Source organism: Ornithorhynchus anatinus, chromosome 2 (genome assembly GCF_004115215.2).
Source record: "Ornithorhynchus anatinus isolate Pmale09 chromosome 2, mOrnAna1.pri.v4, whole genome shotgun sequence".
NCBI lineage: Eukaryota > Metazoa > Chordata > Mammalia > Monotremata > Ornithorhynchidae > Ornithorhynchus > Ornithorhynchus anatinus.
This window is the reverse complement of record NC_041729.1, coordinates 166809567-166826198: the sequence shown is the minus strand read 5'-3', so window position 1 is coordinate 166826198 and position 16632 is coordinate 166809567. Positions and strand designations below refer to the sequence as shown.

Here is a 16632-nt window from a genome sequence, read left to right as displayed (position 1 = left end):
AAGACTGTTCGAAGCGCTGGGGGAGATTCGAGGTCATCGGGTCGTCCCCCGTGGGGCTCCCGGTCTTCATCCCCATTTTCCGGATGAGGGAACTGAGGCCCAGGGAAGTAAAGTAGCGTGGCTCAGTGGCAAGAGGCCGGGCTTGGGAGTCAGAGGTCGTGGGTTCAAATCCCGGCCCCGCCACTTGTCAGCTGGGGGACCGCGGGCGAGTCCCTTCGCTTCTCTGGGCCTCGGCTCCCTCATCCGGAAAATGGGGATGGAGACCGGGAGCCCCACGGGGGACGACCCGAGGACCTTGTTGTATCTCCCCCAGCGCTTGGCACGTAGTAAGCGCTCATCAAACACCGACGCGGTTATGATTATCAAAGCGGCATGCCGGAGGTCACGCAGCGGACGGGAGGCCGAGCCGGGATTAGAACCCGAGACGTCTGACCCCCCCAGGCCCGGCCTCTTGCCGCTAGGCCTCAGTGCTCCTCACGTGTCCGCTCTCCCTCCGGCCCGGTCCCCCGGGACCCCAGACCCCGTCGGTCTCCGGTCCCCGGGGGTCCACGGGACCCCGGGGCCCGATGGCGCGAAGGAAGGTTCCCCGCGGGGCGGAGCGGGCCCATCCTCGGGGCCTCCGGAGACGAAGGCCCGGCGACGGGCCTCCTGTTGCAGAAGACAGGATTTGCGGCCGCCTCGGGTTTCCTCTTCGAGTGGGTTTTATTATTTTTTTTCCACCGACTTCCTTCCTGTTCTAACTGCCAGAGCCGAGAAGGAGGAGCCGCCGGAAAGCAGAGGCCCAGAGGCGCCCGCTGCCAACCGTCGTCGTCTCCCCCCGCGACGGGCGAGAGAACCCACCGTGAGTGTGGCCCGGCCTTGCGCGGAGGGGCTCGGGCCGGGGGCTGCGGGCAGGGATGGGCAGGGGGTGAGGGGGTGAGGAGGGGGGGCTTGGGGAAGGGGCCGAGGAAGTGATGGGGCACAGCAGAAGTTGGGGAGGGGGCCCGGAGGAGGCTGAGGAGGGAGGCTGGGGAGAGGGATGGGCAGGGGGTGAGGAGGGGGGGCTGGGGGAAGGGGTTGAGGCCAGTCCCGGGGGAGAGGGGGGCACGGGAGAAGTTGGGGAGGGGTCTAGGGAGAGGGATGGGAGGGGGGCTTCGGGGAAGGGGATGAGGAAGTGATGGGGGAGAGGGGGGAAGAGGAGAAGTTGGGGAGGGGGATGCGCAGGGTCTGTTGGAGGGGCCTCGGGGAAGGGGGTGAGCCAGGTTCTGGAGAAGAGGGGGGCCCGGGAGAAGTTGGGGAGGGGGCCGGGGACAGGGATGGGCGGGGGGCCTCGGGGAAGGGGGTGAGGAAGTGATGGGGGAGAGGGGAGAAGAGGAGAAGGTGGGGAGGGGGATGCGCAGGGCCTGATGGAGGGGCCTCGGGGAAGGGGGTGAGCCAGGTTCTGGAGAAGAGGGGGGCCCGGGAGAAGTTGGGGAGGGGGCCGGGGACAGGGATGGGCGGGGGGCCTCGGGGAAGGGGGTGAGGAAGTGCTGGGGGAGAGGGGGGCTGAGGAGAAGTTGGGGAGAGGGGCGGGCAAGGGTTGAGGAGGGGCCTCGGGGAAGGGGTCGAGCCAGGTTCTGGAGAAGAGGGGGCCCGGGAGAATTGGGGGAGGGGGCGAGAGAGACGGATGGGCGGGGGTCGAGGAGAGGACCGTGGGGAAGGGGTTGAGGAAGTGCTGGGGGAAAGGGGAGAAGAGGAGAAAGTGGGGTGGGGGCCGAGGAGAGGGGATGGGCGGGGGGCTTCGGGGAAGGGGTTGAGGAAGTGATGGGGGAGAGGGGAGAAGAGGAGAAGGTGGGGAGGGGGATGCGCAGGGTCTGTTGGAGGGGCCTCGGGGAAGGGGGTGAGCCAGGTTCTGGAGAAGAGGGGGGCCCGGGAGAAGTTGGGGAGGGGGCCGGGGACAGGGATGGGCGGGGGGCCTCGGGGAAGGGGGTGAGGAAGTGATGGGGGAGAGGGGAGAAGAGGAGAAGGTGGGGAGAGGGGCGGGCAAGGGTTGAGGAGGGGCCTCGGGGAAGGGGTCGAGCCAGGTTCTGGAGAAGAGGGGGCCCGGGAGAATTGGGGGAGGGGGCCGGGGAGGGACTCCGAATGCCAGGAGGGGGGACCGGCAGGGTCTGAGCCGCCTCGGGTGGCAGGGCCAAGTGGGGCGAGGAGCGGGGCGGGGAGGCCTGCGGCTTCCTGTTTTTGCACCGGAGGAGTCGGTCCCTCCGGCCCCCGCCCCCCGGGACCCCGGGACCCCCGGCCCAACAGGTGAGGGGCTGCCCAGGTGAGGGGTCCCCTCCTTCGGGGGAGACCCCCCCGCCCCGGCACCCCCGGCTCCGACCGAGAAGCGACCTCGCCGACCCCTCGGCCGGATTCCTAGCCGCTCCCTCTCCCGCCAGCTGGGCCCAAGAAGGACCCCTCCCTCTCACCCTCCCCGGGGGGGGTGACCGGAGTCGTCCGGTGGCCACCGTGTGCCGATGATAACGATGATGATGCCGATGATGCCGATAATGACGATGGTATCTGTTAAGCGCTCGCTACGAGCCGGGCACCGTTCTAAGCGCCGGGGGAGAAGGTCAAAGGGTCGGACGCGGTCCCCGTCCCACCTGGGGCCCCCGGTCTTCGTCCCCCTTTTCCGGATGAGGGAACGGAGGTCCAGAGAGGTGAAGTGACTTGCCCAAGGTCGCACGGCAGACCAGGGGTAGGATCAGAACCCGTGATCTCCCGACGCCCGGGCCCGGGCCTCGTCCTGCCGGCCGTCTTGGAGGGAGGGGGGGGATTCGTGCATTCGGGGGTGTTTACTGAGCGCTTACTGGGCGCAGAGCACCGGACTGAGCGCTTGGAACGGACAGTTGGGCAACAGAGAGAGACCGTCCCCGCCCAGCGACGGGCTCACGGTCTAGAAGATCTGATCCCTATCGTGCGGGGGAGGAAACTGAGGCCTAATGTTGGTATTTGTGAAGCGCCTCCTACGTGCCGGGCACTGTTCTAAGCGCCGGGGGAGATCCGGGGTCATCGGGTGGTCCCACGTGAGGCTCACGGTTCATCCCCATTTTCCAGATGGGGTCACGGAGGCCCAGAGAAGTGAAGGGACTCGCCCAGAGTCACGCAGCTGTCAAGGGGCAGAGCCGGGAGCCTGGGCAGGGGAGGTGACTTACCCGAGGTCACCCAGCAGATGGGGGCTCTCTCAAGTTCCACTTTGATTCCGTCATAAGAATAATCATAATATTTGTTAAGCGCTTACTGTGTGCCGGGCGCTGCTCTAAGCGCTGGGGTGGATACGAGGTCATCGGGTTGTCCCATCTGGGGCTCACGGTCTTCATCCCCGTTGTACGGATGAGGGAACCGAGGCACAGAGAAGCGGAGCGGCCCGCCCGAGGTCACCCAGCAGACACGTGGCGGAGCGGGATTAGAACCCACGTCCTCGGACTCCCAAGTCCGGGTTCTTGCCACTAGGCCACGCCGCTTCTCATCGTACCGGTGCTTATTAGGTAGCTGCTGTGTCCAGACGCTGCGCTGGGAGCTGGGATTGCTCCCGCCCTTCTTCCGCCAGCCGTCTGAGAGGGAGGGAGAGCGGGGAGGCGCTTAGCAAATGCCATCATTATTACAGTTATTATTTTCATTCATCCTCCCCATGGTGCGGAGGAGGAGGCCGAGGCCCGAAGAGGGGAGGTGACTCGGCCGAGGTCACCCGGCGGTCGAGGGCCCCGGGGGCGGTCTCTCAGTTTCCAACTCGATTCGGTCGTATTTACTGAGCGCTTACTGCGTGCAAAGGACTGTACCAGGCGCTCGGGAGATGGCCGTGGTCAGTGCCGGGCGTCGGGGTCTTGTGTTGGACGGTACGGTGCGGTGGAGATTGGGCCTCCCTGCCTCCCCCGGACGTCCTTGGGCGTCCTCCTGGCCCTCCTTCCCCGGAGAGAGGGGCCGGGGGCGAGAAGGAGAGCGGGGGGCCGGGCGGGGGTAGAAGGACCGGCCTGCGGGTAGCCTTGCTGCCAAACCTGCCCCTGCTAGGCCCCGCTTGGCCTCTGCTGGCCCCTGACTCCGGCCCTGACTGCCTGCCTCCTCGGCCTCCGCCCCAGCCTCTGCTCTAGCCGCTGCACCTCTCCCCAGCCTCCGCCCCAGCCTCCTTCCCATCCGCCTCTGCCCCAGCCTCTGCCCCAGCCTCCGATCTAGCCACTGCCTCTCTCCCAGCCTCTGCCTCTGCTCGAGCCTCTGTCCGGCCTCCACCCCGGCCTCCTGTCCAGGCTCCGCCCCGGCCTCTCCCCCTCCCCCAGCCTCCACTCTGACCTCTCCCTCTCTCCCCGGCCTCCGCCTCCGCCTGAGCCTCTGCCCGGCCTCCACCCCAGCCTCTGTCCTAGCTTCTGAACCTGCCCCGGCCCCTGACTCTGCCCCAGCCCCATGCCCAGCCTCAGCCTCCACCCCATCTTCCTACCCGGCCTCCTCCCCGGCCTCTGCCTCCACTTTGGCCTCCGCCCAGCCTCCACCCCAGCCTCAGCCCCCGTTCCTACCCCCTCCCCGGCCTTCCCGTGCCCTGGCGACTGGGCCCGAATCCGGGACCGGTGGGAAGAGGACGTCCCGGAGGCCGGAGCCGCCCGGGGCCCGGCCTTAGCGGGAGGCGGGGAAACTGAGGCCCTGGGGAAGGGGCCGTCCGGGGAGGGGCAGAGGGCGGGCCAATGTTGCCCCAGGACAGTCGGGTTCACCCTGCTCTCTCCCTCCCCAACAGTGCTCGGCACACAGTAAGCGCGTAACAAGAACCGTCGTTAGAGTAGCAGCACGGCTTGGTGGGTAGAGCCCCGGCCTGGGAGTCAGAAGGTCGTGGGTTCTAATCTCGGCTCCGCCGCTTGTCTGCTGTGGGACCTCGGGCGAGTCGCTTCACTTCTCTGGGCCTCAGTTCCCTCATCTGAAAATGGGGATGGAGATCATGAGCCCCAGGCGGGACAGGGACAACCTGAATAGCTCGTGTCCGCCCCAGTGCTTAGTACAGTGTCTGGCACAGAGTAAGCACTTAACAAATACCACCGTCATTATTGTTATTATTATTATTATTATTATTAAGGGCAGGGATTGTGTCTGCTAAAGCTGTTGTCCTCTCCCAGATGCTCAGTACAGCGTTCTGGGTAGAGTAGGTGCTCCCTGAGTACCATTAATAATAGTAATAATAATGATGGTATTTGTTAAGCGCTTACTATGTGTCAAGCACTGTTGTAAGCGCTGGGGTGATAGAAGGTGATCAGGTTGTCCCACGTGGGGCTCCCAATCTTCATCCCCATTTTACAGATGGGGCAACCGAGGCACCGAGGAGGGAAGCGACTTGCCCCAGGTCACCCTGCTGCCAAGCGGCAGGGTGGCTCAGGGGCAAGAGGCCGGGCTTGGGAGTCGCTCGTGGGTTCGAATCCCCGCTCCGCCACTTGGCAGCAGGGTGACCGTGGGCAAGTCGCTTCACTTCTCTGGGCCTCGGTTCCCTCATCTGTCAAATGGGGATGAAGACTGCGAGCCCCACGGGGGACGACCCGATGACCCTGTAATAATAACGTTAATAATAAGGTTGGTATCCGTTAAGCGCTTACTAGGTGCCGAGCACCGTTCTAAGCGCCGGGGGAGATCCGGGGTCATCAGGTGGTCCCCCGTGGGGCTCCCGGTCTTCATCCCCATTTTCCAGATTGAAGGCAGATGAGAGGTTGAGGAAGATTAGGATGTAGTAGACACCGCTGGATTTGGCAAGAAAGATAGCAGTGGAGACCTTCGAGAGGGCAGTTTCAGCAGCGAGGGCTGTTTTCCGTGGAGCGAAGGGGGTGGGAGGCAGATTGGAGAGGGTTAAGGAGAGAAAGAGGATGCAGCGGGCGTAGACGACTTTTCCTACCGCAACCCAGCACGTTCGCGCCGCTTAGCACGGCGCCCTGCACATAGTAAGCGCTTAACAGATACCAACATTATTATTATTATTATTAAGTGGCGGAGCCAGGATTAGAACCCACGACCTCTGACTCCCAAGCCCGGCCTCTTTCCACCCAGGCTGCTCCCCATCATTCTGCTCTGCCCACAGCGAGCGCTCAGTCAGTAGGATTGAATCCTTGATCGTCGTCCTGATTGGTCATTCGAGGGTATTGACTGAGCGCCTACCGTGTGCAGAGCGCTGTACTAAGCGCTTGGAATGGGCAGTCGGGCCACAGAGGGAGAGCAGTAGGAGGGGGAGGCGAGATGGCGCGTGGGGAAGCGGCGAGGGCCACGTGAGCCGGGGCGGGGATGGCGAGAGCGTCTTCCTCTGCTTCGAGTTCTGCCCGCAGCCTCCAAACCTCCTCCTTCCCCCGCCACGGCGCCTCCCACCGCCCCCGCTCGCTCTTCCGGACCCCCCGGGGCTCCCAGATACCCGCTTCCGAGCGCTTAGTACGGTGCCCCGCACATAGTAAGCGCTCAAGAAATACTACCGAACGAATCCCCGCTGCAGGCCCACACGACACCGGGCCCACGCCGAACGCGGGGCGCACCCCGGGCAGCCTCCAAACGATGAGCGCTTACCGAGCGCACGCCCAGCCCACAGAGGGCACCTATTGTAAGCCGGCAAAGGGCAGGGACTGTCTCTGTCTGTTACCCATTTGTAATAATAATAATAATAATAATAATAATGTTGGTATTTGTGAAGCGCTTACTATGTGCCGAGCACCGTTCTAAGCGCTGGCGTAGACACGGGGGAATCAGGTCGTCCCACGTGGGGCTCCCGGTCTTCATCCCCATTTTCCAGATGAGGGAACTGAGGCACCGAGAAGTGAAGTGACTCGCCCACAGTCACCCGGCTGACAAGGGGCAGAGCTGGGATTCGAACTCATGAGCCCTGCCTCCAAAGCCCGTGCTCTTTCCACTGCGCCACGCTGCTTCTCAGCGCTTCCGAGCGCTTAGTCCAGTGCCCTGCGCCTAGTAGGCGCTCAATAAATACTATTGAATGAATATTGAGCCCGGAGCGGCGCGGCCTCGTGGGGAGAGTCCGGGCCTGGGAGTCAGAGGGTTGTGGGTTCTAATCCCGGCTCCGCCACTTGTCGGCTGTGTGACTGGGGGCGAGTCACTTCACTTCTCTGGGCCTCAGTGACCTCATCTGCAAAATGGGGATTAAGACTGTGAGCCCCCCGTGGGACCACCTGGTGACCCTGTGTCTCCCCCATTGCTTAGAACGTTGCTCTGCACATAATCAGCGCTTAACAAATACCAACTTTATGATTATTAATCCCGGCTCCGCCACTTGTTGGCTGTGTGACCTGGGGCAGGTCACTTCGCTTCTCTGGGCCTCAGTTCCTTCATCTGTAGAATGGGGTTGGAGACGATGAGCCCCGCTTGGGACCGGGACTGTGTCCGACTTGATTCGCTTGTATCCACCCCACTGCTTAGTACAGTGCCTGGCAAATAAATAAAAAGCACCTAACAAATACCATAATTATTATCATTATAATTATTTCTTTAGCTTCCCACCCAGCATTTAGCCCGGTGCCTGGCCCATAACGAGCGCTTAACAAATACGCCAAGTCCGCACATTGCACGGAGCTCAATTGTCCATTCCAAGCGCTTAATACAGTGCCCTGCACATAGGAAGCACTCAATAAATACCATTGAAAGAATGAATGAATGAAATACCATAAATACTATTATTCTTATTACAATAATAATTATGGTATTTGTTAAGCGCTTACTATGTGTAGAGCACTGTTCTAAGCGCTGGGGGGTTGTCCCACGTGAGGCTCCCAGTCCCCATCCCCATCCCCATCCCCAGGCCCAGAGAAGTGAAGTGACTCGCCCACAGTCACCCAGCTGACAAGTGGCAGAGCCGGGATTCGAACCCACGACCTCGGACTCCCAAGCCCGGGCTCTTTCCACTGAGCCACGCTGCGTGGATTCCCACCCAGCAGTTAGTAATAATAATGTCGGTATCTGTTGAGCGCTTACTATGTGCCGAGCACCGTTCTAAGCGCTGGGGGAGATACTAGGCCAGCAGGTCGTCCCACGCGGGGCTCAGTCTTCATCCCCATTTTCCAGATGAGGGAACTGAGGCCCAGAGAAGTGAAGCGACTCGCCCACAGTCACACAGCTATGAGCCCGTCGTCGGGCAGGGACGGTCTCTATCTGTTGCCGAATTGTCCATTCCAAGCGCTTAGTCCAGTGCTCTGCACCTAGTAAGTGCTCAATAAATATGATTGAATGAATGAATGACAAGTGGCGGAGGCGGGATTAGAACCCACGACCTCCGACTCCCAAGCCCGGGCTCTTTCCACTGAGCCACGCCGCTTCTCCTACCTGGCTTAGCAAATACCACACCACCACCAGCGCACCCCAGGCCCAGAGGCCCCCGAGCCCCCCGTCCTGGCCCCCCCCCGGGCGATGGGAAGGGTCGCCGAGCCAGCTGGGGCAGGATAATGGGGCTACTGGGGTCACTGGGAACGGTCGCCGGAGCTTCTGGGAAACGGACGTCTGGGAAAGGTCGCCGAGCCAGCTGGGCCGGGGGCACTGAGTCACGGGGGTCACTGGGAAAGGTCGCCGGGTCACTGGGAAAGGCGGGCCGGGCCGGACCCGCGGAGCCCGCGGCCGGGAACGGGCTCCCGAGGGAATGTTGGTGTCCCAGCTCGGACCGGGCAGCTCGCGGGGACAACGAGAAGGATAATGATGATGACGACCGTATTTCTGAAGCGCTCACTATGTGCCGAGCAGTCTTCTCAGCGCCGGGGGATGGGGGGGGATACGAGGTGATCGGGTCGTCCCCCGTGGGGCTCCCGGTCTTCACCCCCCTTTCCCAGACGAGGTCACTGAGGCCCAGAGAAGTGAAGGGACTCGTCTGAAGTCCCCCAGCTGACAAGTAGCGGAGGTGGGATTAGAACCCACGACCTCGGACTCTCAAGCTCTTACCACTGAGCCACGACGACCCCCACTCTGCCGGGGTCTCTGAGCCCCCCTCGCCGGCCTCCAAAAAATCACTCTGTTTCTAAGGGAAACGAAAACACGCACGCGCCAGCAGATGTTTGCTCACATACGTGAAGAGAATAATAATAATAATTATGAGGATGGCATTTGTTAAGCGCTTACTATGTGCAGAGCACTGTTCTAAGCGCTGGGGGGGGGATACAAGGTCATGGGGTTGTCCCACGTGGGGCTCCCAGTCTTCCTCCCCATTTTCCAGATGAGGGACCTGAGGCCCCGAGAAGTGAAGTGACTTGCCCCAAGTCGCACAGCTGACAAGTAGCGGAGGCGGGATTCGAACCCACGACCTCTGACTCCCAAGCCCGGGCTCTTCCCACTGAGCCGCGCTGCTCACTCGTGCATGGAGGCCTGTTTGCACGTGAACACACATGCGTGCTCCCTCATGCACACGGATGGCCTTCCGGGACGCAAACCCGCACACGGGGAAGCGGTGTGGTGAGGTGGTTAGAGCCCGGGCCGGGGCGTCAGAAGGTCGTGGGTTCTAATCCCGGCTCCACCCCTTGTCTGCTGCGGGACCTTGGGCAAGTCACTTCACCTCTCTGGGTCTCAGTGACCTCATCGCGAAAACGGGGATGGAGACCGGGAGCCCCACGGGGGACGGGGCCTGGGTCCGACCCGATTTTCTTGGATGATGATGATAATTCTGGTATTTGTTAAGCGCTCACTATGTGCCAAGCACTGTTCTAAGCGCTGGGGAGGATACGAGGTCATCAGGTGGTCCCCCGTGGGGCTCACGGTCTTCATCCCCGTTTTCCAGATGAGGTCACTGAGGCCCAGAGAAGTGAAGCGACTCGCCCAAAGTCACCCAACTGACAAGCGGCGGAGCCGGGATTAGAACCCACGACCTCTGACTCCCAAGCCCGGGCTCTTGCCACCTGAGCCACGCTGCTTCTCTGCCACCCCGGTGCTTAGTACAGTGCCTAGCACACAGTAAGGGTTTCACAAATACCATAACAACAATAATAATAATATTAATTTCTCCGGGCTTCAGTTCCCTCCTCTGGAAAACGGGGGACGGGGACCGGGTCCGACCCCATTTGCTTGGATCCACCCCAGCGCTTAGTACGGTGCCCGGCACTTAGTAAGGGCTTAAGCAATACCGTCATCATCAGAGAAGCAGCGGGGCTCAGTGGCAAGAGCCCGGGCTTGGGAGTCAGAGGTCGTGGGTTCTAATTCCGCCTCCGCCACTTGCCCGCTGGGTGACCTTGGGCAAGTCACTTCACTTCTCTGGGCCTCGTCTGCAAAAATGGGGATTAAAAAATGTGAGCCCCACGTGGGACCATCTGATGACCCTGTATCTCCCCCAGCACTTAGCACAGTGCTCTGCACATAGTAAGTGCTTAACAAATACCATCAGTATCATTATTATCATTATTATTATTATTATTATCATCATAATGAGACCACACTTCCCATCAGCCAATCCATCAATCAACTACTCTACTAATGTCTTTACTGAATCATGCCTGGGGGCAGAGAATGATAATAATAATGAGGGTATTTTTAAAGTGTTTACTATGTGTCAGGGACTGTATTGAAGCAGCGCGGCTCAGCGGAAAGAGGCCGGGCTTGGGCGTCAGAGGTCATGGGTTCTAATCCCGCCTCCGCCACGCGTCAGCTGGGTGACTTTGGGCAAGTCACTTCACTTCTCTGGGCCTCGGTTCCCTCATCTGCACAATGGGGATGGAGACTGGGAGCCCCAAGTGGGACAACCCGATGACCTTGTATCTACCCCAGCGCTTAGAACAGTGCTCGGCACAGAGTAAGCGCTTACCAATTGTCATCATTATTATTATTATTATTGTTAACGCTAAGGTTGTGGGCTGGTGAGACAGGGAGGACGGTGGTGCCGTCTCCAGGGATGGGAGAGTCGGGGGGAGGACGGGGTTCGGGTGGGAAGGTAAGGAGCTCGGTTTGGGACGTGTTAAGTTGGAGGTGACGGCGGGACGGCCGAGCGGAGATGTCCCCAAGGTAGGAGGAAAAGTGAGACGGCGGAGAGGGAGAGAGCCGGGGGCCGGAGAGGGAGATTTGGGAATCGTCCTTGTGGAGGCGGGAATGGAAGCCGTGGGAGCGGCCGGAGATGGACAAGGGAAGGGGACCCGGGGCCGGGCCCCGAGGGACCCCCGCGGCGGCGGGGCGGGAGGCGGAGGAGGAGACGCAAGAGGAGCGGCCGCGGACGGAGGGGGACGACCGGGAGGGGCCGGGGGCGGCCGAGTCGAGGATGGCTAACGTTTCCGGGAGAAGAGGGTGGGCCGCGGGGTCCGAGGCAGGCGAAGAGGTGGAGGAGGAGGAGGACGGAGGAGAGGCCGTCGGATTGGGCAAGGAGGAGGCCGTCGGCGACCTTCGAGAGGGTCGTTTCTGTGGAGGGACGGAAGCCAGATCGGAGGGGGCCCGGAGAGGATTGTAGAAGAGGAATTTGAGGCAGCTGATATAGATGACTCCCTGGAGGACCCTGGAGAGGAATGGGAGGAGGGAGACGGGGCGATAACCGGAGGGAGCCGAGGAGGTCGAGGGAGGCTTTCGTTAGCACAGGGGAGACGTGGGCTTTCGTTCTTTCGATAGTATTTATTGAGCGCTTCCTAGGTGCAGAGCACTGGACGAAGCGCTTGGAATTCGGCCCAGATAGAGACCATCCCATCGACGGGCTCGCGGTCTAATCGGGGGAGACGGACGGACAAAAACAATAGAAATAAATAGAATCGTGTCGGAAAGCAGTGGGGAAGAAGCCGGGGGAGAGCGAATGGCTCTCCAGTGGCGAGAAGGGGATCATCGGTGACCTTTGAGACGGCAAGTTTCCTAGGAGCAGAGGGGGCGGACGTCCGATCCGAGGGGGCCGGCGAGGGATTTGGAGGACGGGAGCTGGACGCGGAGAGAAAGCAAGCAACTCATCCAAGGTTTTTGGCCAGGGATGACAGGAGGGAGCGGGGTCGATAACCGGGCGGAGCCGTGGGATCGAGAAAGGGTTTTTAATTCGTTCAGTCGTATTTATCGAGCGCCTACTATGTGCAGGGCACTGGACTAAGGGCCTGGAACGGAGAATTCGGCACCAGAGAGAGACGATCCCTGCCCAGTGACGGGCTCACCGTAACCCCGGAGCACCGGCCGGGGTTCGGGGGGCCTGGGTTCTGCCCCCGGCCTGCTGGGTGACCTCGGGCAGATCCCTCAACGGCTCGAGGCCTCAGTTTCCCCATCGGTAGAATGGGGATAAGCACCCCGCTTCCTTCCTCAGACCGCGAACTCCGGTTGAGAAGGGGACGGGGTGTGATGAGATTAGCTTTTAGCGAGTCCCGGGCTGATCTGAGAGGGAGAGAGAGAGCGTAGTCTGCAGCGTAATAGGAAGGGTAATAATAAAAATGATGACGGCGCCGATAAAGACGATCACAGAAATAATCAAAGAAGGCTGTGAGCCTCCCGTGGGACAACCCGATGACCCTGTATCTCCCCCAGCGCTTAGAGCGGTGCTCGGCACATAGTAAGCGCTTAACAGATACCAACGTTATTATTATTATTATTATTATTATTAAAAATGAAGACAATAATAGCCTTAGGAACAGCATCAACCATAGCAGCCTAAATTAGAAGGTTAAAGAAGCCTTTTTAGGGTCACATCTCCTGCAGGAGGCCTTCCCCGGTTAAAACTTGTATCCACCCCAGCGCTTAGTACGGCGCCTCGCACACAGTTGAGCGCTTAACAGATACCATCGTCATCATCATCACCATCATCAAAACCTCTTTTCCCCGTCTCCCTCTCCCCTTCCCCTCATCTGCGCCCTTGGCCCCGGGCCCCGTGGAGGAGCAACGTGGCCCAGCGGCCCGACCCCGGGCCCGGGAGTCAGGAGGAGCTGGGTTCTAATCCCACCTCCGCCCCATGTCTGCTGCGTGACTTCGGGCACGTCCCCTCGCTTCTCTGGGCCTCGGTTCCCTCACCCGGTACGGTGCTCCTCACACAAGCGTCCCACGTTAACAATGGCCCATCCTTTCCCGCCTACATTCCTGCCTCAGCCTCCTCGCTGACCTCCCAACTTCCTGTCTGTCCCCGCTCCGGTCCTTTCAGTCGCTGCCCGGATTGTTTTTCTACAGAGACGTTCGGGACGTGTCACCCCCCTCCTCAAAAAGCTCCAGTGGTTGCCCATCCGTCTCCTCATCAAACAATTAGCTTTAAAGCCCCCCGTCCCCCGGCCCCGTCCTCCCTCCGGTCCCTTCCGTCCTCCTCCCCGGCGGCCCGCACGCCCCGCTCCTCTCCCGCCGACCTCCTCCCCGGGCCTCCGTCTCGCCCGTCTCGCCCCCCGGCCCCCGGCCCGGAAGGCCCTCCCGCCTCAAATCCCACAGACCCTTCCTCTTCCCCCCCTTCAAATCCTTCCTAAAGACCCACCTCCTCCCAGAGGCCTTCCCTGACTGCCCCCCCTTTTCCTCTTCTCTCCCTCCCTCCTGCATCTCCCCGACCCGCTCCCTTTCTTCATCCCGCCACCACTGACGTCCACATCTATTTTATTTATCTCTATTAACGTCTATCTCCCCATCCCAAGACTCCCAAGACCGCTTGTCCCCCGTGGGGCTCCCAGTCTTCATCCCCATTTTACAGACGAGGGAACTGAGGCCCAGAGAAGTGAAGCGACTCCATCTTGTCCCCGTCACCATCTTCCTCTCACCCACGTCCTTCCTCCTTGGGGGAAGTCCGTCCTCCTCTTCAAAAAACCTTCTTAAAAATCACATCTCCTCCAAAAGGCCTTCCCTGACTAACCTCTCCGCTCCCCAGCTTATTTGTCCCCAACTTATAGAGAAGCAGCGCGGCTCAGTGGAAAGAGCCCGGGCTTGGGGGGGGGGGGGGTCAGAGGACGTGGGTTCTAATCCCGCCTCCGCCGCCTGTCTGCTGGGTGACCGTGGGCAAGTCGCTTCGCTGTCGGCGCTTAGAACAGTGCTTGGCATGTAGTAAGTAAGTGCTTAACCAATACGATTATTACTATTCTCTGGGCCTCAGTTTCCTCATCTGGAAAAGGGGGATGAAGACTGTGAGCCCCACGTGGGACAACCTGATAATAATAATAACAATAATAATGTTGGTATCTGTTAAGCGCTTACTATGGGCCGAGCACTGTTCTAAGCGCTGGGGGAGATACAGGTTTACCAGGTCGTCCCCCGTGGGGCTCACCGTCTTCATCCCCATTTTCCAGACGAGGGAACCGAGGCCCAGAGAAGTGAAGTGATTTGCCCAAGGTCACACAGCTGACAAGGGGCGGAACCGGGATGAGAACCCGCGACCTCTGACTCCCAGGCCCGGGCTCTACCCGTCACGGGTTCGAATCCCGGCTCCGCCCCTTGTCAGCTGTGTGACTGCGGGCAAGTCACTTCACTTCTCTGGGCCTCGGTTTCCTCGTCTGGAAAATGGGGATGCAGACCGAGAGCCTCAGGTGGCACGACCCGATGACCCTGCATCTCCCCCAGCGCTTAGAACGGCGCTCTGCACATAGTAAGCGCTTCACAGATACCAACATGATTATTATTAATCCCGACTCCGCCACCTGTCAGCTGGGTGACCTTGGGCAAGTCACTTCACTTCTCTGGGCCTCGGTTCCCTCATCTGGAAAATGGGGATGAAGACTGGGAGCCCCAAGTGGGACGACCCGATGACCCTGTATCTCGCCCAGCGCTCAGAACAGTGCCCGGCCCATAGTAAGCGCTTCACAGATACCAACGTGATTATCATCACCCACTAGGCCACGCCGCGTCTCCTTAACTGGTGGAGAAGCGGAGCCGGGAGAGGCACAGGGGACCCAGCGGGATCTGCTTCCGGGGCGCTCGGTACAGTGCTCCGCACCCAATAACGGCTCCGTGGACGCCCCCCGGACGGTCGGACGCGGCCTGGGCCTCGGGGCCGCCCCTCCCGGCCCCAGCCCGTCCTCGTCCTCCCCCCCCCCCCCCCGGCCAGGTGACCATGACGGAGAAAAGCCCGGAGCCCCGCCTGGAGGAGGAGGAGGAGGAGGACCAGCTGGACGGCAAGCTCAACTACAAGCCGCCCCCTCAGAAGTCCCTGAAAGAGCTGCAGGAGATGGACAAGGACGACGAAAGCCTCGCCAAGTACAAGAAGACCCTGCTGGGGGATGGACCCGTCGTGGCAGGTGGGTCGGGGGAAGCCGCGTGGCTCAGGGGCTTGGGAGGCCCGACGTCATGGGTTCGAATCCCCACTCGGCGGCCGTGGGACCGCGGGCGAGTCACGTCGCTTCTCTGGGCCTCGGTCGCCTCATCTCTGAAATGGGCCGGGAGCCCCACCTGGGTCAACCCGATGACCCCGGATCTCCCCCGGCGCTCGGAACGGTGCTCGGCGCATAGTAAGCGCCTACCGGACACCAACATCATTACGGGAGCCCGCTGTGGGCGGCGACGGCCTCTCTCCCTGTTGCCCGGTTGTGCCGCCCAAGCGCTTAGGACAGGGCTCTGCGCACGGGAAGCGCTCAGTAAATACCGTTGAAGGAATGAGTGAAGGTGCCCGTTCGCTGTTGCGTTGCCCTCTCCCCAGCGCTTAGCAGAGTGTCCTGAGAGCCGAGGATTCTAGCAGCAGAGCCTTCTTGGAGGCCGAGGGCTCGCGGTAGGCGCTCAATAAGTATCATTGTGTGTGTGTGTGTGTGTGTGTTTGTGTGTGCGTCTTCGAAAAAATGTGCCTTTTATTGTTCTAGTGTCCTCTCCCGAGCGCTTAGCAGAGAGTCCTGAGAGCCGAGGAGTCTGGGAGCAGAGCCTTCTTGGAGGCAGAGGGCTCGCAGTAGGCGCTCAGTAAATACGATCGACTGACTCTGTGTGTGTGTGGGGGTGTGTGTGTGTGTGTGTGGGGGGGGTGCCTTTTCTTGATACGTTGTCCTCTACCAAGTGCTTAGCAGAGGGTCCTGAGCGCAGAGGATTCTGGAAGCAGAGCCTTCTCGGCCTGTGGGAGCCGAGGATTCCGGGGGCGCACAGTAAAGCGCTCGGTAAATGCGATCGATTGACTCTGTGTGTGTGTATGTGTTTGGTGTTGGGTGTTATATTTCCTCTCCCAAATCCTTAGCACGGTGCTCCGCACACAGTAAGCGCTCAAGAAATATGATCGATTGCCTCTGTGTGTGTTTGTGTTTGTTTATTGTTATACGTCCTCTGTGTGTGTGTATGTGTTTGGTGTTGGGTGTTATATTTCCTCTCCCAAATCCTTAGCACGGTGCTCCGCGCACAGTAAGCGCTCAATAAATACGATCGATTGACTCTGTGTGTGTGTGTGTGTGTGTGTGTGTTTGGTGTTTGGTGTTATATTTCCTCTCCCAAAGCCTTAGCACGGTGCCCCGCGCACAGTAAGCGCTCAATAAATACGATTGATCGACTCTTTGTGTGTGTGTGTTTGGTGTTTGGTGTTATATTTCCTCTCCCAAACCCTTAGCACGGTGCTCCGCACACAGTAAGCGCTCAATAAATACGATCGATTGACTCTGTGTGTGTGTTTGTTGTTTGGTGTTATATGTCCTCTCCCAAACCCTTAGCACGGTGCTCCGCACACAGTGAGCGCTCAATAAATACGATCGATTGACTCTGTGTGTGTGTGTGTTTGGTGTTATATTTCCTCTCCCAAATCTTTAGCACGGTGCTCCACGCACAGTAAGCGCTCAATAAATACAATCGATTGACTCTTTGTGTGTGTGTGTGTGTTTGTTGTTTGTTGCTATATGT

General features: G+C 60.3%; 1 protein-coding gene across 3 annotated transcripts in view; it reads left to right on the top strand.

Moving 5' to 3' along the window:
• Positions 1–660: 660 nt before the first annotated feature.
• The window catches only part of LOC114809182 (rho GDP-dissociation inhibitor 2), a 30681-nt gene continuing 14709 nt past the window's right edge, over positions 661–16632 (top strand). Inside the window, exons 1-2 of one of the 3 annotated variants that reach the window (XM_029058432.2) lie at positions 661–841; positions 14876–15065. In XM_029058432.2, the coding sequence (XP_028914265.1) occupies positions 14882–15065 (184 nt within the window). In that variant the 5' untranslated portion in view covers positions 661–841; positions 14876–14881. Of the gene's footprint in view, positions 842–11749; positions 11844–14875; positions 15066–16632 lie in introns of those variants that run through there. The other 2 variants (XM_029058430.2, XM_029058431.2) reach the window with 2 other exon arrangements.